This window comes from Colossoma macropomum, unplaced genomic scaffold (genome assembly GCF_904425465.1).
Source record: "Colossoma macropomum unplaced genomic scaffold, Colossoma_macropomum, whole genome shotgun sequence".
Taxonomy (NCBI): Eukaryota; Metazoa; Chordata; class Actinopteri; order Characiformes; family Serrasalmidae; genus Colossoma; species Colossoma macropomum.
The window spans coordinates 16,826,364-16,847,042 of NW_023494789.1; the positions used below are offsets into that span (position 1 = coordinate 16,826,364).

The 20,679-nt window shown below is 39.2% G+C and overlaps 1 protein-coding gene across 1 annotated transcript in view; it reads left to right on the forward strand.

Annotated features, from left to right (window-relative positions):
* Window positions 1–1,824: 1,824 nt before the first annotated feature.
* The window catches only part of dipk1ab (divergent protein kinase domain 1Ab), a 47,097-nt gene continuing 28,242 nt past the window's right edge, over window positions 1,825–20,679 (forward strand). The window contains 2 exon segments of the mRNA XM_036570328.1: window positions 1,825–1,895; window positions 1,992–2,075. Coding sequence (XP_036426221.1) covers window positions 2,022–2,075 — 54 coding nt within the window. The 5' untranslated portion in view covers window positions 1,825–1,895; window positions 1,992–2,021.

Consider the following 20,679-nt stretch of genomic DNA (forward strand, 5'->3'; position numbering starts at 1 on the left):
CAGAGGTCTGGCCATGCGAATTATTAGTAGCCTTTGGGTTACTTTATTATGGGGAAGACTTTACTCAACATTTATTAGACCCTTAGGTTATAGTAGACCTATATCTAAGCCAAGGCTAAAGCTAAAACTGATAATCTAACTGATTGACCTGTGGAAAAGAAATTACTTTTGATTAATTATAATTGTTTTACCTTTTTAATCTCAAACTGGTACTTATTTTCGATTTCCTTAAATTGCTTAATGTTAAAATAATTTTGGGTTTGACATTAGAGACTTTAAATGAATCTAAAGTGTAAATTTGAGAACAGTAAAATCTATGGAGTTCATTTTGTGCCAAAAGTTTCAAATAAAATACTAAAATCCACAGCAAAATATTGAGCATTAAAGTGTCTAAATTACAAATAATGAGTTAAATCAAACTTAATTTAAAACTTAATAATCAAAAAGATTGCTACTTTTTCTTCTGCTTCTATCTTTTGGCACTTTTAACAGGGACAGGTCTTAGAAGAGAGCGTTCACCTGTACTCTCTATTGGTCAAGTGATTTGGAGTGAATGTTACTCTGAACACGTAGCTACTCAGCTTGAACTGCCCCCAGCATGGCGGACCACATACTGAGTGCTGCTGTGGGTGCAGTGTTGTACTGTCATATTCTTTTTAAATTCTTAATGTAACACGTATGTTTGGGTCCTGTGTCGACCTGTTCAAAACAATATAACTTATTTTGAGCATAGATGAACATAAACGTAGTTAGTTATGAATGAACAAAGCTCTACCACCTTTAGAGTTTGCAAATGCTAGTGCTAGCTAGCCTAACCGTGTTCTCTAGGGCTAACTAGCCTAAAGGGTGAACTAGGTGAGCTTTGCAGCTTTTTAAAGCTGTTTATTAGCAACGCATCTGGAGATCTACTGCTCTGGTTTATCAACTGATTAACGAGCCCTTCATGAGCTGGTCAGCTGACATGTCATGGTTGGTCATTCTGTTCTGACGGTTATGTCAGTCTTCTCTTGTTTCTACCCACAGAACCCCTCAGTGTCAGTCACTGAAACAGGCCTCCTATTTCAGTACACCAGTTTACAGAATGTGCTGCTCCAAATATCTTGACAATAATACAGTGAACTAACTTTGAATATTTAAGCTGTTTATTTCCGTTACCAGTATGGCTACCCTAGTTAGCGTTAGCAGACACAAATCCGAACAGTGGTACAGCTTCGTTCAACAGCTACTTTTACCTCATATACTTCAACTTCCAAAATATACATTTTGCACAACTCGACAGAGGACCCTGAGCATGTTACATTAATAAATATGACAAACATTGCTCAAAAAGTTGGACATTGTAGCGCAATCCTCTCTGGCGATACTACACTCAGTACGAACGCGGCTACGTGTTCAGAAGACCTGTCACTCCAAATCAGTTGACCAATAGAAGGTGCAGGTGAAGGCCCTCTGCTAAGACCCACCCACCCTGAAAATGTGCCAAAAGTCAGAAACTAAAGAGCGACTGCAGAAGCAAAACATGTATCAGCACATATAAAAAAATTAAAAGCAAAAAACTGGCAAAATGATTAATAAATTTATATCAGAATGAGAGAAAATGAGTAGTAATCTTTTTTGAAAAGATTGATTTAACTCTCATTATTTGTATTTGCAAAATATTTTGATACTTAATATTTTGCTTGTGGATTTTAATATTTTATTTGAAACTTTTGGCGCAAAGTAAACTCCATTTAAAACTTTCATCAGACTGGTTGATGTGCTGAGGACTATCAGGCGCTCCTCGCCTTTAGCGCCATCTAGCGGCTGGATGTTGGCGGTGCCGTGCGTTGGGCGCTGCTGGTGGCTCGCCGGAGCACAGCTGCTTTTCGCACGGAGAAGGGGGGCATTCCAGTTTGGTGAGTGCTTTCACTCGCGTGTTTCCTCACAGGTATTTTAAAGGTTTTCTAAACGTTATGATGGTGTGGTGACAATGTTGCATTATTTTATACCAGGTCAGCGCTGTGAGATGTGGTGTTTCAGTCATGGCACGGAGTCTGAGTCCATGGCTTTGGCTGAGGAAACCCATCTACATCCAGGTAGGACTGAAGCTGTTCGGATTCACCTCCCAGCACGCGCTGTTTGAAGCAGTAACGGTCCGTAATCACTGTGTTAGAAAGAAGAGCCGCGGAGAGGGAGATGCTAAACGCCGGATAGTAGCTGAGTCTCCTGTAACGATTCCACACTGTTTTGTGTTGACCTGTTAATGGCTTTTGATCATAAAATCCTCCAACCACAGCTCTGTTTTCTACAACACACGAACCGTCCCTGAATTTATCACGTGTTAAACTTTTTAGTCGTCCGGGTAAATCAACCATCAGTGTAGTTGTGTCTGAACTGTCCTGGGTGATGGGCAGTCTCCAGCCCGGCGACTTTGAACTTTCCTAATTTTCGCTCCTCTTGTGCTGTTTTAACCGGGGCAGCGGCGCCGTGTCTCCTGATGAACTGTTGTATAGGCTGCTGTGTTGATTGTCGATATAATCATGTTAATGTCACAGCCTGACGCTGATTCCGTTGTATTTTACTCCTGAAACTGTGGTTGCTTAGCTACGCTGCTTAGTTGCTTAGCTACATCGCGCCAGTGTTGCTGTAGCAACAGGGTTGATGTAAAACACCTTTTGGAGCTGTTTGTAAACACTGGCGTTGTTGTCGTTACTGTGGAGCGAGAGGTCCGCAGCGGTGGACCGACTCGCCAACAAATCGATTCGTTTGAACCGGTTCTTTTCTATAAACCGGTAGAACCAATTCACAACTCCAACTTTTTCTGCTTCTATGTTAAAGGGAAAGTCTGCCACATTTTCAGAAATTCCACATAATTACGTGGTTAAGATGTAAACAGAGTCATTCATAGTGCTTTCATGTAAAATGCTTCGTTCTAGAGAAACCTACAGTGTAAGAATCATTCAGAATGGTGGTGATGGGAACCAGACGTCTGGAGTGCACCTCTGAAAGCTCACAGAAAGTTATTACATGAAATGGTTAGATATATACTGCCTGGCTCTGACACATTGTTTTATGATAGTTTTGTGATAAAGTTTTTGCTTTAAATGTATTTGAATCCATTGTTTAATCCATTCATGGTGGATGGTAGGGCGTTGTAAGGCAGAATAGTCCCCAAAGAAAACTTATTTTTCCAGATGTATGACTATTTTACCATTATCAACATTACACATAAAAACTCAGAAGACACGTGTAGGTTCGCTAGTAAATTTTCAATAGTAAATAAATGGCTATATTTGTGTTGTAGACATTGTGACCCCTGGTTCCTGTGACCACCACTGTAAAGAAAGTCTGTAAGCTTCTCTACAGTGAATTTTGCATCAAATCATGCTCAATGACTTTGTTTACATCTCAAGGAGTGAATTATTCAGAAATTTTGAAAAAATGGTGGATTTCCCCTTTTAGTCAGTGGTTCTACAGTGCCAGTCCCAGGGACTGGGGTATTTTGCCTCATCTCTACAATTGTACATCAATTATGCAGAAATCTTGAAAAATGTGTTGACTTCCCCTTTAAATATTCCCTGTCCCAACACACCTGGTCCAACTCTTGAAGGGCTTAAAAGGGAATTCAATTGTTTTTTCATAATTTCTGTGTAATTAAATTGTTAAGATGTTGTTTAACATGAAATGCTCTGTTCTAAAGAAACTCAAGTCAGAATTGTTCGCAGTGGTGGTGATAGGAACCAGACGTCCAAAGTGTTTAATGGCTCTAAAAGCTTCCTCACAGAAAGTTATTACATGAAATGGTAATCAATATGTGCCTGATAGGTTTAAGGTCAATTTATGACTGAGAGGTACATACACAGCATTGTAAAGCAAAATAGTCCCCAAAGAAAGCTTTTCTTTTCAGATTCATCACTACTTTACCATTATCAGCATTACATATGAAATGCTGATAGGACATTTGGGTTTACTGATGATTTTGGATAGTAAATAAAATGGTTATTTTTTTTTTTATATTCATTGCGACCCCTATCACCACCACTGTAAAGAAATCTGAGTCTGTAAGTTTCTCTAGAATGGAGCATTTCACATCAAACCACTATGAATGACTTTGTCTACATTTTAATTGACCTGTGAAAAATCAGTGGAATTTCCCTTTAATCTGTGGTCCCCAAGGTCAGTTCTGGGGACTACATGCTTTGCACGTTTTTGTGTTTTCGCTATAATACACCTGACTCGTCACACAAGGGGCTTTTAAATTAATGGAATCAGGTGTGCATGATGAAGGAATGCAAAAATGTGCTTAGCATGGAGTCCCCAGGACTGACTCTAAGAACCCACGGTCTTTGTAATAAGCTGAAGAGCTAAATCAGGTGTGCTGGGTTGTTCTCGATGTTGAAGTTTTGCAGGGCAGGGGGTCTCCAGGACTGGAGTTGAGAGCCCCATTATAGACTTGACATAATATCATTTTTCACTATTTGACCTCATGAAATCACAACATGAAGCACCTAACCGCACATTAAGTACAAGCTTTTTGAGTTGATCACACAAAGAATGCTGACTCTATTAGTGAGGAGAAGTACCAGTGCCGGAGTGGGTAATCAGGAGAGTCAGGAGAATTCCTGTTGGGCCAGTAGCATTTTGGACCCATGACTGTGGGCTAATATATAAAGCCACAAATATTATGCTATAAACTATAAACGATACACCCAAGTACAAATCTGTAGTAATTCAGGGGTGAAACCAGTGCAGTAGGGCTGACGTTACTGTTCCACCTTAAATGACGCAGCAGTTGCATTCAGACAACTGAGTGGGCACTCCAATGTAACTGCTGCCCTATTTGGTGCTGGCTGACACAACATGCAGTGCTCTACTGAGTTCATTACTGTTTCTTGTATTACTGGTATAGTAATTTTCATACCTGAATCATGTTAAGATGCACAGCAGTGGCAAGAACTGCAAAAAGCCAAGATGGCAGTGAGAAGACAAGAATGAGAAAGCTACTTAAGGAGGATGAGGACAGAAGGAGGTCCTCGTATACTTAAGCTACTTAAGGAGGTGTGCAGTGAGAAATGCTGACAGGCTTAACTTAGCTAGCATTAGTTTGTAGCATAGCATGTCACATTTAAGATAAAAGCTTTGGCCAGTTTTCATTTTATCACTGGTTAAGCCACCCTGTTTATATCAGAGTGGCATATAAATAATAAATAAGGGTAAGAAATGAAGAAGATGTGCCGATTTTATAAAAAAGTTGTTTTGCACGATGTGCGCTAAATAATATGCAATAATGTGCAATGCTGTGTGTGTGTGTGTGTGTGTGAGTGTGTTTGTGTGTGTCTGTGTGTGTGTGTGTTTGTGTGTGAAGAGTTTTGGTGGGCTGATCTGCATAACTCCGAACACAAGTCCCACTCCGGCCCTGAGAAGTACACATCAGACTCACTCACTGGAGATGATGCTAAAATGTTTAATTACCTTGGACGTCCGACTCACTTGCTGAATACATTGTCATTGTGTATGGAGGTTATGAAACGACTATTCACTGTGCCACATAATGATGTAGAACAAAAAGAAATCGTTCAGTTGGACTTTCAGTTCCTTGAAACATACAGTTAGAAAGAATTGGTTTGGTAAACTGAATCAAAATTCCTATCACTAGAAGCCAGTGTGTGCAGCTGTTAGGTTCATCAACAGCCCAGGCCATCAGACGTCTGGTGGTTTTGACTCTAGAGTCTTCCATGAGACACAGAAAAAGACAACATTTATTTGACAAATTCTGACATATGCCATAAGGTCAAAAGTATGTGGATGCCTGACCATCATACCTATATGAGCTTCCTGGAAATCCTTTTGTTAAACCATGGGTATCAAAGGGGACCTATTAAGCTAATTTTCAATGTTCATAATTTTATTTTTGGGGCCTTCTCGAATAGATTTACACAGAGTGTCAATGTTCCAAAAACACATTATTTTTAAACTGTACATCTATTGAACCTCTGTCTGAAATGCTCTGCCATCATTTCTGCTGTGTCAGTTTGAGCCAGAGTTCCATCCTGAAAGTCAGGTCTGCATCTTTTCGACGTGGCTACAAAACTCCACTGAACAAACTCTTCTCGGTCTCCAGTAGTTGCTGTGTGTTGTGTGGGGTAGGCCAGGCTTTCCAGTATGTGGGCAATATAGATTGTGTTACGGGATTGCGTCATCTTGTAACAGGAAACGGGAGCACACTAAAGGAAAGGGAAAAACCAGAAAAGCGTAATAGGCCCCCTTTAATATGTAGGACAGTAGAACAGTCTCCACTGTTCTGGGAAGGCTTTCCACAGGATTTTGAAAAGTGTCTGTGGGAATTTGTGAGTGTTTAGTCAAATGAGCATTTGTAAGGTCAGGCACAGATGTTGGACGAGATGGCCTTTCTCACAGTGTTCTAGTTCATCCTAAAGATGTTCACTGGGGATAAGTTCAGGGCTCAGTGCAGGCCACTAGAGTTTGTGTACAGGGGCACAGTCATGCTGGAACAGGAAAGGGCCTTTCCCAAAATTTGGAAGCCTATAATTTTGTAAAATGTGTTTGTATGCTGTAGCATTAACATTACCCTTCACTTGAACTAAGGGGACTAGCTCAAACCCTGAAAAACAGCCCCAGACCATTATCCCTCCTCCACCAAACTTTTGGCATGGTGCATTCTGTTAGGTAGTTTTCTCCTGGCGTGTGCCAAACCCAGATTTGTCCATTAGACTGACAGATAGGGAAGCATGATTCATCATGCTAGAGAACATGTTTCCACTGCTCCAAATCACTTTACACAAGTTTATATCATGCTTGGCATTGGGCGTAGTGATCCTAGGCTTGTGTGCAGCTACTCAGCCATGGAAACCCATTTCATGAAGCTCCTGATGCACAGTTCTTGTAGAAGCCATTCCAAACGCTAAAGTGGATGCAGTTCTAATTTGTTCTTAGTCTAGAACAGCACAGTGAATACTCTTTATGGACCTGCGCATCGGTCAGTATCTTATATGAAGACATGGCGCAGAAATTAATAGAAACACCTTGCTCACACAGAACACGTCCTCATCATTTTCTAGCAGTGACCCTGGTTGACAACTTTGATATCTTTCATACAGCATTACAGCAACACTGTCCTTTACAGGCTGTGAGGCCAGCGCATAACCTTGGACTAACCAGCTACTAGCTTGGGCTCCCACTGCTGGTGAGCAAGGATCACTTAAAGTTCTTGCGTGTGGTGCTACAACTGGGCGCTAATCCTACAGTGGCTAACATGCCTGCAAATTGTTGTTTGAACCTTATACACTATGCATAAAAAAGGAACACCAAAATTATTATTATCTTTTTTTTTTTATGACAAAATACTGGAAATTTTTTTTTAGAAGTTGGGCTATTCATTTACCTCATTCAGTCACTAAAAAGAAAGAAAAATAAACAGATACCATTAAAAAACAGAATCCTTAGCTTATGTTGCTCTGTCATGGAGTGGGAAGGCCTGTGATGATGGGTAAATGGCGAAGTTCAATGCAAGTTCATTTGTATTGTTAAAGTAATTGGGTAATTGGCAATGGTGACTCAGCCTTCCCTGCAGTTTTCCTGCATAATGTCCAAATGTCTGTATAATGTACTACACTGCTTAGTACTCTTTTAACTTTGACATAACGGAGGCTGATTAATTATGCTTCAATCAAAGGACATGGCTGTATGGCCCATTTGTCTGTGTCTTTGAGGATTAGTTTCTGGGCAGAGTTTGTAGGTCAAACCGATCCTCTGCACAGTTACTATACATACTTTATAGCTATGCAGAAGAAGGCCTTCATTGTTTCACACTTCGTATTGTTCAGAAAATGTCATTAAGTATGGGTTATTTGACTAATAGACCTGTAATCACAGGTAGCTGTATGAGACATAAAAGAAAAATTGATGTTTCATGTGAATAAACATGTGGAGAAGCAGTTCAGTTTTCTCTATGCTTTTGTCAGTCGTCCATGGACTTACACGCGTAGAGCTGCCAGTTTCTGTACACCTAACCTGTACCGTTTGTCAGTCATTATCTGCCCTGCCAATTAATGGAAAGGGACCATCATATGACCACTGCTGACCAGATATTATGTAGGTGGTGGAACACCCATAGTAGTGACGTAGTATGTGCAGCACAGGAACAGGTGTTCCTGTGGGTTTTAAACAGCATGTACACTGGCCTCTTTATAAGAAACACCTACATTGTAGCTTCACTTTGCTGGTGCACAGTTAGAGAGTCTAGCTCATTTGTTGAAGTACAGTATATATCATCCTGTAGTCCTTTGTCAGTGGTCAGTTTCTGTCCTTTTGCTTGGATAATTTTGGTTGCTGCAAAATTCTCACCTCAGCGGTGAAACTGTGGTGTGTAAAATCCCTAGCAATGGTTCTGTGCCTGGAAGGATAGAAGAGTTAAAGTGGCAGTAGGGTACACGAGAGCGAGAGTAGACAAATTAAATACTGATAGATTTGATATTATACTTAATTTTGGGAGGGGGGTGTTCAGTTTCTGTTAAATATAACTTCACCAAGCACTATATTGGGAACACCTACTCATTCATGCAATTATCTAATTGTGTGGCAGCAGTGCAGTGCATAAAACTATGCAGATACAGGCCAGCAGCTTCAGGTAATGTTCACATCAACCATCACAGTGGGGAAAAATGTCTCAGTGATTCTGACCGTGGCGTGATTGTTGGTGCCAGGCCGGCTGGTTCAAGAATTTCTATAACTGCTAATGATCTGGGATTTTCATGTACAGCAGTCTCTAAAGTTTACTCAGAATAGTGCAATAAAGAAAAAAACATTCAGAGAGCAGCAGTTCTGTGGACAGAAACACCTTGTTGATGAGAGAGGTCAACAGAGAATGGCCAGACTGGTTCCAGCTGACAGAAAGGCTAAGGCATCTCAGATCTGCACAGTTTTGGTGAGCAGAAAAGCATCTCAGAATGCATAACACATCAAACCTTGAGGCAAATGGGCTACAACAGCAGATGATCACCTCAGGTTCCACATCTGTCAGCCAGGAAGAGAAAGCTGAGGCTGCAGTGGGCAGAGGCTCACCAAAACTAGACAGCTGAAGACTCAACAAACATGGTCTGGACTGATGAATTTCAATTTGTGCTTAGACACACAGATGGTATGGTCAGAATTTGGCTCCAACAGCATTAATCCATGTGTCAACAGGCCAGGCTGGTGGAGGTGGTGTAATGGTGTGGGGAATATTTTCTTGGCACACTTTGGGCCTGTTCAATCATCAATCAATCACTGCTTAAACACCACAGCCTATTTGAGAATTGTTGCTGGCCATGTGCATTCCTTCATAGCCACAATTCACCCACCTTCTAAAGGCTACTTCCAGCACAATAACGCACCATGTCACGACCAGAATCTCAAAAAATGTTTCCAACATCTTCTGGAATCCATGCCACGAAGAACTGAGGCTGTTTTGAGAGCAAAGGGAGGTCTACCCAGTATTAGTATAGTGTTTCTAATAAAGTGATTGTGAGTATATATTTCTTGACTTTCCTTCTTTCCGTTAAAAAATTAACGGCCTGTACATAATGGCCATTTTTACTGGAATTTGAATAAACTAAAGGGTGCTCTCTTTCTTTTCGCGTCCTGACAGTTGACAAGCTTGATGTTTTGAAATAGAATTGATAATGTATATAGTGCCTGTTATTTATTAACACTGCTGAAATTAATGAAAACCAGTATCAACAGGGTATAGATCGTATATGTCACGGTACAGGGTGTGGGTAGTAAAGTCTGAGTCAATGAGAGCAGCAGTGGTTTCAGGGGGGATGGAATCTGGTGCGACAGAGCGTTACTGGGCCACTTTGCTCTTAATGAGAGCAAGACACTGGAAAAAAGTCTTCACTGCCTTCCTGTCTGCTTCGATGACATGTGGCTGTTGAAGTTTAAGACATAGCTTTACAATTAGTCTTAAAAGGAACTTTTCTTCATTGCTCGTGTGAAGGGAAGTATTTTTTGCATGTAAGCTGAAACTGTACTAAAATTTCCTGCCGTTGGAGGTGGTGAATATGGTGGTTGTTAAATCCACTTGAAAAAACTTGAACTTCAGAACTGCTCAAGTCATGTCTTGAATAAATGCAAATGTTTCACTGTGGTACATGATTATTCAGGAGAAGGCTTATCACAGTGCTCTAAAACCCCTCACACTGAAGCGGGGAGCATTGATGTCTGAGTGAGAGAGCTGCCTGGGCTGTCCAAACAAGGACGTTTTCGTGTGTGTGAGCTTGTTTATCTGCTAGAAGAGTGTAATCCGGCCCTCTGACTGCAGCTTAGTCAGGCTTCTTCAGCTTTCACTGTCTTCACACCCAGAGTTAGGCTTAGACTACTAATAGAACTACCATATAGGAGCCTGCTGTGTGTGTCTGCATGTGTTTCTGTGCATATGTTTGGTTTTTGTACATTTTAAAGTGCTTTTTTAAAATACAAAACTACCTGTTTGTTTGAACTTAAAGGTCAAAACCAATTATTTTTGGTTACTGAGTTTAAGGTTAGGTTTAGGTTTAGGTTTAGAATTAGAAAATTCATATTACATATAGGTACTTACATACAGTACTGTGCAAATGTTTTAATTTCCAGTCAAAATGGCCATTAATACAAGTTATTAATTTCTCAGGAATTATGTCCGAGGAGATTAGATATAGGATAATCCACTTGCATAAGTAAAAGGAAGGCAAACGAAAATAACTGGAACAGGAATTTCCGAAACTGGAGTTCAAAAAATGATTAAGGACATAGAGAAAATGGGGCTCCTAATGACCGTGCAAGAACTGGTAGACTGTCAAAACTTCCACCATCAGATAAACAGCACTTAAAGCTTTCATCTTTGAGAGACAGTACCAAATTAAGCCCCACTCTTGCTTCAGATCTGAGAAAATCCACAGATGTTTTTGTCTATCCTTCCACTGTGAGAAGACAACTCAACACTATGAGTCTGAAAAGATATGTAGCTGTCACAAAGCCCTTACTGAGAAAATGTGGTAGACAAAATTTGCAAATCAAAGAAAGAAGCTGCTGGTGTTCTGAGCACAATGGACTGACCATTCCAGAGTCCAGACCTCAACATCACTGAATATGTTTGGGATTACTTGAATCGTGAGAAGCAGAAAATTCAACCAACTTCTAAGACTGAACTTTGGAGGTGTGAAAAAATATCCCTGGGCAAATTAAATACTGAAATATGTGATATTATGTTTAGTTGTTGAAGCTTATGTTTATTTTTTTGTTAAATACAATAAATAACTACAAAAAGGCTGTTTTAACTGTAAATTAATTAAATGAAGGGTGATCTCTGACTTTTGCACAGTACTGTACATACATGCATGTACACTGTATGGCCAACGGTATATGTACACCTGACCATCACACCTATTGGAGCTTGTTGGACATCCTGTTCCAAAACCGAGAGCATTAATATGAAGTTGCCCCCCCCCTTTGTGGCTTTAACAGCCTCCACTCATCTGGGCTTACTGGATCATAATTGATGTTCCACTTCATCCCAGAGGTGTTCAGGGCTCAGTGCAGGCCACTGGAGTTTCTCCACACCAAACCATGTCTTTATGGACCTCACTTTCATGCTGGAACAGGAAAGGACCTTCCCCAAACTGTTGCCACAAAACTGGAAGCATATAATTGTCTAAAATGTCTATGTATCCTGTAGCATTAACATTACCCTTCACTGGAACTAAGGAGTTAGCCCAACCCCTGAAAAATAGCCCCAGACATTATCCCTCTTGGGCACTGAGCGTTCCGGTAGGTAGTGTTCTCCTGGCCTTCGCCAAACCCAGATTTTTCAATCAGAACACTTTCAATGCACCTTAGCATAGATAGTCTCTAGGATTGTGCTGGAGTAACGAAACACACTTTGTCCAAAAGATGTTCCCTCAAGTAGTGTTTGGATGATGGTGGTGGATAGCACTGTAGGGGTCAAGCATTTAGGATTCTCTGTTGGTGTGCAACATACACACTGACCCACTTGTGGAGAATATAGTGAAGGATAGCTCATCTGACCATATCACTTTTTTCACATCTCTGTAGATCAGTTCCTGCTCCCTCTATATGTGGTTGTGGAAGAACTGTTCTTGCTGATAATTTGACCACGTCCTGCACTGACATTCTCGGTCATGTTTTTTGCGCTAGTACATGAGCACCACAAACATTCAGTCTGTGCTTTCAACCAGAATTTCCAACTTTATTTAATGATATCCTCCCCATAGATCTGAATGTAGTGACTGTTCCTATCAAAACACTAGCCAGCTGAGCAGGATTTGTAACTGAAGTTCCTGCCATCCATGCTCCAATACTGAACCCTCTTTCCTCTTGCCATCTTGATCCAAAATTGAGGTCGACTGGGCCTGCTGAGCATTTTTACACAAGCCACAGAGCATGCATATAGGTACTTATATATAATACTTATATACTTATATATAAAGTTTTTCTCTTTTGCTGCAGTAACAGCTTCTACTCTTCTAGGAAGGCTTTACTAGATGCTGGAACATTGCTGTGAGGATTTTATTGCATTCAGCTATAAGAGCATTAGTGAGATTAGGTGCTGATGTTGGACGAATAATGCTGGATCACAGATGCCACTTCAATTCTTCCCAAAGGTATTGGATGTATTCCGCTGCTCCACAGCCCAATGCTGGAGAGCTTTAGTCCTCTCTAGCTGACGCTTGGCATTGGACATGGTGACCTTAGGCTCATGTGCATCTACTCCAGAGCTTCCTATTCTGTTGCCAATGCTTTACTATAGAGATTCTATAAGTGTTTGCACATTTGAAAGACTGTGTCAGGCCTGTGTTTAAGGTGGGTGCATCTTAAAGTAGCTGGAGTTAGTAAGTAGAAGGGATGTCTGGATACTTTTGGAGAGAAAATGCATGTATGATGTATGACCCCACGTCCTGTCATTGAAAAAAAACAAAACAGTGCATCTGTGTGTGTGTATGTGGTATTTTGTAGTTTGAGTAAATGAGAGAGAGAGAGAGTTATGCATGTGGTGTGTTGTGCAGTGTACAGCAAGCAGAAGAGACGCTCCAGTCAGGCAGAAATTAGTCCAGAGCACCGTGTGCTTCCTTTCGCTCACCATTGGCATTATGAGTAATGATGAGTGTCCCTCTGTGAACTTGTCCTGTTGTTTCATTTCACTGCGTTGGCTCTGTGACGCTGATTTGTTTACCGTGCGGTGGTGTATGTTTCATTCTCATCTGCATTCCAAATTCTTTTTTGTACTTAGAGTACAGTTCATTTTCATAATTCAAAATCAAACTTAGCCATTCTCACTTGTTATGTGATTTTCTAGATTCTCTGAGGTTGGCTTACCTACGGACAATGGTTCATACGTGAGCAACAGACAAAGCCATGCCGTAGTGCTGAGTAATATTGATACAATTCAACATTTGAGATATTTTACAACTATAGCACAGTATCCCAGTGTCATGTGATATTTGTTTACCTGAAATGGTTCAGTGAAAAATCATATTGGCACATTTTTTTCCATAATTACCCCAGATGTAATCGATCAGGATTCCAAATTTTGCTTCTTTAGTTTGAAGCTGGAGCTGTGAGGCTAATGTTGTTCACAAACACTAGAAGTTAGTCAGAAGTCAGACTGAACATGTCTTGGCTAATCGACTGCAGCTGGGATGAGTGGAATATTGTGTAAACTGTGCTTTCTGAATGCTGGTACTCTATACTTACATGTCTTACACACAAGATATTTTTTGTTTTGATTGAAATGTTTTATTCTCTCAAAATTACACCAGAGAAATCTTACATAGTATTGTAAATGTTAACCAGATAAAAAGCACATATCCAGAAAGGAAACACATTTATTTAGATATGTGCCATTCTACTGAATTAGTTTAAACTGTGGTCCCACAGTGTAAAACAATAATTAAAGATTCAGAGATTAGATATTTACAAGGATTATGTTATGATCTATTTAAACCCAAGGCATTGAGATAGTAATAGGGTTTATAGGGTTCTTTCTATTGGGAGGTGTCCCAAATCCTAACCCCTAAATTTCCACTTCTGAAAATTGTACTTTTTTCTTTTCGATTTTGCATTCTAGAGCAGGAAGTGAGACTGCATCCCTGTCCCTCATGGCCACATGGCCATGTTAGTTAGATCTCATAGTTTTAAAATAAATGTGTCCCAAAGTCTAAAAATCGGGGTGTAACATTAAACATTGTCACTACCAAAATGTACATTTTCTGCAGTTAAGTAAACTTTTTTGTGTTTTAATGAAAAATATTATAATTTTTTTTTAGTTAAATTAGCTAAAAATTAGCTGAAATTGTCACTGCTGAAACATCTGGTAAAGTTTTTGTAGTATTATTATTGTTTTTCAGTGATGAAATGTAATGTTAAGTCACTTGTTTTAATAAAATAAACATAATTAAGGCATAGGGTCATTCAAAATAAAGTGATTTTAGTCTGAAGTCCAGGTCAGTTATAAGTCTGAAATGTGTTTTCTCTGACTTTGAGCTAATTCCATAGAATGATCCATATATTTTAAACTGTTCTATCAAAACTGTTTGAAATACCCAGCAAAAAAACATACATTGCAGCTAACTGATGGTTCCTGGAAACCATAAGTAAAAAGCCCAAAATAGAATAATAAAAAAAAGCTTGTTTCCTGTATTATAAAAGATTTAGCTAAACCTGAAAATCAATTTCACTGTTTCAATATCATAAAATACCTTTATAGACAATACATCACTCAGCCCTTCCGTGCTACAGCAGTGGCACAGAGATAAACAGCCTCGCCCAGACTGAGCTTTTATTGGAGTAACACGACACTTCAAGTTTAGCATATCTATAACAATTACAATAACTGTCCAAATCCAAATGTAACCCAGTGATGTAATTTATTTCACATTTCAATTACATTTGATTTACAGTTCGGTGACTCATCTAGGCAACTTTGAAACTGAGAGGAGATCGAAAGCACTGACAGTGCAAGACAGAGTGCTATTGCTAATTTCACTTTTAAGTTGCCTAATTGAATGATGTGTTTTGTATTGAGCGGCTTTACTTCGGATGAAGTATGATGCAATAGCTTATTGTTTAGACTAGTGAGCAGCCCACGTAGCCACTTTTATCGAACGCTGTTTGTGTCATTTATTCAGCAGCACTTGGCAACAGCTGATGGCACCATCCATCATTGTTAAGCTGTCTTAACAGTGCTGTCAAAAACATTGATATACTGGCTGACAGAGTACCTCATTATTTTATTGTCAACCACAAATACCTATAAATAACTCATTTATTCCATAACTGTGGCTTGTTTATGATTTCGCCCTAGGGGAAATATTTTTTGATGCTTGTTTTCAGAGATAAATTTATAGCACATATGCACCACTATGCCCAAAAGTTTGTAGATATCTGCTTATCCAACGTTTCTTTTGAAAATCAAGGGTATTAATAGGGGGTTTGTCCTCGTTTGCTGCACTATCAGCCTCTACACTTCTGAGAAGACTTTATAGATGTTAGAACATGACTGTGAGGATTTTATTGCATTCAGTCACAAGAGCATTAGTGATGTGAAGTACTGATATTGGATGATTAGTAGAGTAGATCACAAACTCCACTCCAACTCATCCCAAAGGTATTGGATGTAGCTCCATGACTCTAGAGAACACAGTTCAGCTGCTCCACAGTGTAATGCTGGGGGGCTCTTATACCCCTCTAGCTGATGTACTGGGCATGATGATCTTAGGCTCACGTGTGGCTGCTCCAGTGTTTCCTATTCTATTGGTCAGTGATTTTCTGTGAAGATTATACAAGCTGTATGTGTGTATTTGAACACCTGTGTCATCCTAAAATAGGTGAATTCACTAATGTTTTGGAGCATTTCTATTGATCCTTTCATCACAGAATGTTCACACTATGTAAGGGGGCTGCTGTGCTCAAATGAAAATAAAAATCACAAAACATGGAGACACGTTTTTCTTTGAACAAAAACGAAAAAGTCTATATGACATGAACAAGTCCGTGTGTCCTATATAAATTCCAGCAGCAAACAACTGAATTTTCTTCTTTATGCGTCTCCCAACCAATGTTATAGCGCCACCAAATTCAAGGTGCTGCTTCAATGTAAAAACGCAAAAGGCACTCTGTAGAGCCAGTGTTTGGTTTGTCCGTTCTGGGCTGTAGAAACATGGCAGCACAACATGGCAGCCTCTGTTGGAAGAGGGCCTGCTCGATATGTAGATATGAAAGGCTCATTCTAAGCTAACAAAAACACAATTCATAGTGACAGGTGATTATACACTAATGAAAACATAGTTTTGTGTACTATATTCCATTTCTGCTAATAGATCCCCATAAATCTTTCACACTGCACCTTTAAACCTTTGCCCAATGTGCTTTGGCTTTTCATCCAAGTTGGAGGGAACTAGTAGACATGGCAACTGCTCTCCTGTTGGCTGTGCTGAGACTTGGCTGAAGGAAGATTTTTAAGGGAGGACCTTTAACACAGAAACTGCTCTGTTAAACAGAGCAGGCGGAAGTTCAGTAACGCTACCGTTTACAGGCAAATGTGACGACACAGCAACTGTGAGAAAGGTCTTTTGGGAGCTACAAAGCATGGACAGGTGGGATGCAAGATAACTACTCAGCCAATTTGGCTACTTTAAGCTTGTACTTTCAAAAAAAGACAAATTGTTAATCACAGTTATTTATCTGGCAATTAATCATCAGATCAAATTTCATGATCATGACAGGCCTACTGACAACATGTCTTGGAATCGGGTTAGCTGGCGTGGGTTTACAATGGATCCATTGTAGTGTTTAACAGAAAGGTGGCTGCAGGTAAACTAAGATGCTGTCTTTATTTTATTTCACAGCCTTCTGCCTGTCTTTGTTGTTTAACTCTGAGAGGAGATCAATTGTTCTGTGACAGAATCATGTTCACTTTGCTCTTAGCCTTTTTTTCACTGGGACTGATTTTTTTGACTAGAGAAATAGAACACTGTAAGCACTCAGCCATGTAGGAAGGAGCGAGGACATTCAGAACAAAACCCCCAAAGGAAACTCACAGACGTGTTTTCAATTCCCAAGGACCGATCAGACTACATTTAGCTGCTATAGTACACTCAACATCAGCATATGTCCTGTAACTTATTTTAAGCGTAAGCTTTTGGCCACATTGTTAGTGCTTCTCACAGCTGTAGTGTACAGTAGTGTGAGTCCTTGGGACTATGCTTATTGAAGCAGGCCCATCAAGTCATGACAGAGAAAACCTTGAAGTAAAGTCAAAGCCTGTCCCCAGTCGGGTGACGCACAGTGACTCAAAATGCATGCAGGACGCTTTTAGCTCATGGCACTGTATAATGTTGAATAATCCTATGATATTGCAGTGAGGCCTGTTTAGAGGAAGGGTCACAAACACATCAGCATTTTAGTCACTGTGGTGACATAAAAACCTTTGGGCACTAAGTACAAGAAACAAACAAAGATTACTTTTTCCCTGAAGAAAATGTTGGCACAAAAAGCAGCATTTGAATTTGATTTTTGTCATCTCCATCCTGCATCATTATAATGTGTCTCATGTTCCACCAAATGCTTCGCAATTCTGTAGTAGGTTTCAGTATTTTTTCATAAGTAATTCAATCATTATATAGTTCTTAATTTTATGTATGGAGTAGTTGATGCTGTTAAAAGCTAATGTGAGATTCTTGGAGCGTCAGCTTCTCACATTTAAAACCGTAAATGGTAAAATTTGACACTGTACAAGCATTTTTTCCATGATTCTATAGTGTCATTGTTTAGTTTAGCAACCTGATATTTATGTAGCCTATTTACACTGCAAATAAAATATCTTAACAAAATCATCTTACATGTAGTCTACATACCTACTACTTCTCACTTTGAGATTGTTGTAAGTTTATTATGAGATTAATTAACTTCTTTGAATTTTTTATACTTTTTTAAGTTAATTATATATAAATTATCCACCAATATCGTGAGAATTTAAGTACAAAAAACATCTAGACATAAGTTTAATAATGTTATAATAAGCTTACAACAATTTAAGATTTAAGAAAATCTCACTTGAAAGATACCGTTTTTCTTGCTGTGAATGTGCATTTAGTATCTCAAATGGCCAATAAGAGATCTGTATATCATGTTACTCTGCTAACATTACTACAAAACAAGGGTGCCTTGAAGTGCCACAGACATGATGTGAATGAGTCAGAATGAGTGTAGTTAGGCTAGCGGATGTTAGAAAAGATCTCTTTTCTCACTGTTACCTTGACAATATGTTTCAGCATCATTCACTGAGCAGAAAATAGTTTACCTTGTGTAGAAAATGACTGGATTTTGATTCAACCCACAGTGGCTAAAAAAATCCTGTTCTGTTGGAATCACAAGACAGTTTGGTCATGAAAAAAAAACATACCTAAAAAACTTTATGTAGTGCTTTCTACAGGATAATGTCTTTCTCTCCAGCCAAAACACAGCATGTTTGGCTGCGCTGCTGCAGGCAAGCGGCAATGTTTTATGCAAGTTTAGTCATATGTACACTGTGCATGTGCAAATTTCTGCGCCTGTGAGTTTGAGTTTAATGCCACTTTTTGACAGCGCCAGCTATTTCCATTACACCGGTCAAATGTTCTGTCAAAGCTGCAGTGATATCTTGACAGTAGTTAGAGGTCAGGCAGGCAAGACTCCATTCCTAACTGTCCGTGTTAAACCTCTGATTTAATTTTGTCATTAAAGTGAAATATAAGCTTTCCTTATTCTTATGTAACATTCAAGATAACATTAAATAGAATATTTGAAAATGAAAATATTCAATAATAACCCTATTAAAAAGCTTTGGGCACTAACTACAAGAAACAACCCCACTACTAAAATATTGGCCCCAAAAGCAGCATCTGTGTTTGGTTTTTGACATGCATCATTTTAGTTTGTTTTGTATTTCAATACTTCAGAACTTTTTTTTTATGCAGAGTAATTTTATCAGCATTCAACTCTTAATTCTATGTCTAGATGTGCAGATTTTTGTGGTGGTTAATGCTCTGTTAAATAGTGTACTGGAGACCTGTGCTATCTCTAGTGACTGCTCTCTTATTAGTTCATGGGCACTCTCTAAATGGAAGCCTTATTTTAACACTGCTTTGAGGTACTGGCTTTGCTAAATGCCCAGCCTTCTTTTTTTGGTCCCTTAGGAATTGAGAACCAGGTCTATTTACTACGACGGCCAGGCGGGCCTTCTGAGCTTTCATCGCAGCTACTAAGAACTGTGTCACAAACTAAATGAGGTTAAGCAGAGAGGACATATTTAAATATTGTAAGGAGTCTGCTATAGAAAGGCATCAAACAGGGAATAGCACAGAATTCTGAGCTACATTCTGGCGCAGGTTCTAGGATTAAAAAGATGTTGGATAGATGTGGAGTCAGAATAAAGAAACCTTTGCTGGCTACTGTAGCTTTACCGGTGTCTGTTTATACTGTCTTAGTTGGCATCACAGCCATGTGCTAATTAGGCACAAAATGTTCCATATTTTGATATCTTAAATTAATTTGCCTGAAATTAATTTAGTACACTGAAGGATTGCTGTGAAATTGAGGCTTTTTGCTTGCTGTAAAAATGCTTTTTTAGGTGCTTTTTTTTCTTTATCAGTGTTTTCTCACCCATGATTAAACTGTGAGCTTATTTGGGCTGAAGTTGCTGAGTTATAATAAGTTATTGCCAGCATAGGTCTACAAAGTGACCAGAAACTTTAAGGACAGGTTTTCTACCAGGGGTTCAAAGAGTGTGAAAGAGCTTTGGATCACATGGTTTCGAAAGCGAGATCTGAGCGAAGAAAGGTGAGACTCTGTGCCTTTGTGTTTTGGGAGTATGTGACACCGGCAGTGTGAAAGGATGTTTGTTATATATAGCCCTGTTCAGGATTTAAGTGATTACAGATTCATTATTTTAATCCAGTATGAACCTGCAGTCTCAGTAGTTTTTTACCACTGTTGGAACAAAACCTTAACACTTCTAGATTTATAGATTTTTTGTCAATTTCTGTTGATTTGTTCATCATAAGGTTTTTACCTAATTTGAAGGACAGCTGGTGATTGCAAATTATATTTGGAAAAAAAAATAAATGGAGATACAAAGTTTTGTCCTGACAGCGATGTTCTTACAAGCCTGGCTGTAATAACTGCAGAGTCAATAGCCTCCTGTTATTGGCTGAACTAAGTAGTAGTAATAGTTCTTGAAATACCACCATGTAATAGTGTAATTATTAAGTAATTACCTTCCCTCAGTTATAACCTTATAGCATTGTATATGACCATGCACAGTGTTGTAATTGTCATTGACCCTGTTTCTCAGTTCAGACACTATTATTTCGAATTTTATTCTTACATTCTAACTTACGTACTTCATCAGCTATTGCATGGATTTTTGTGGTTTAGTATTGTCTCAAATCCAACATTAACACTACATGCTAAAGGAAAATGACAGATTGCTGTGTGTTACCTCGTGTCTTTGAATCGTGCCAGGTTTGTGCTAACAGCTAACAGTTAGCTAATGTTAGCAAGCCACAGTTACAACATTATACACATATTTTGGAATGCTTAGCTACATATTGCAAATGTCAGATGGAATACTTCAGATGGAAGTACTGGAGCAGATGAAGGTGCTACCTA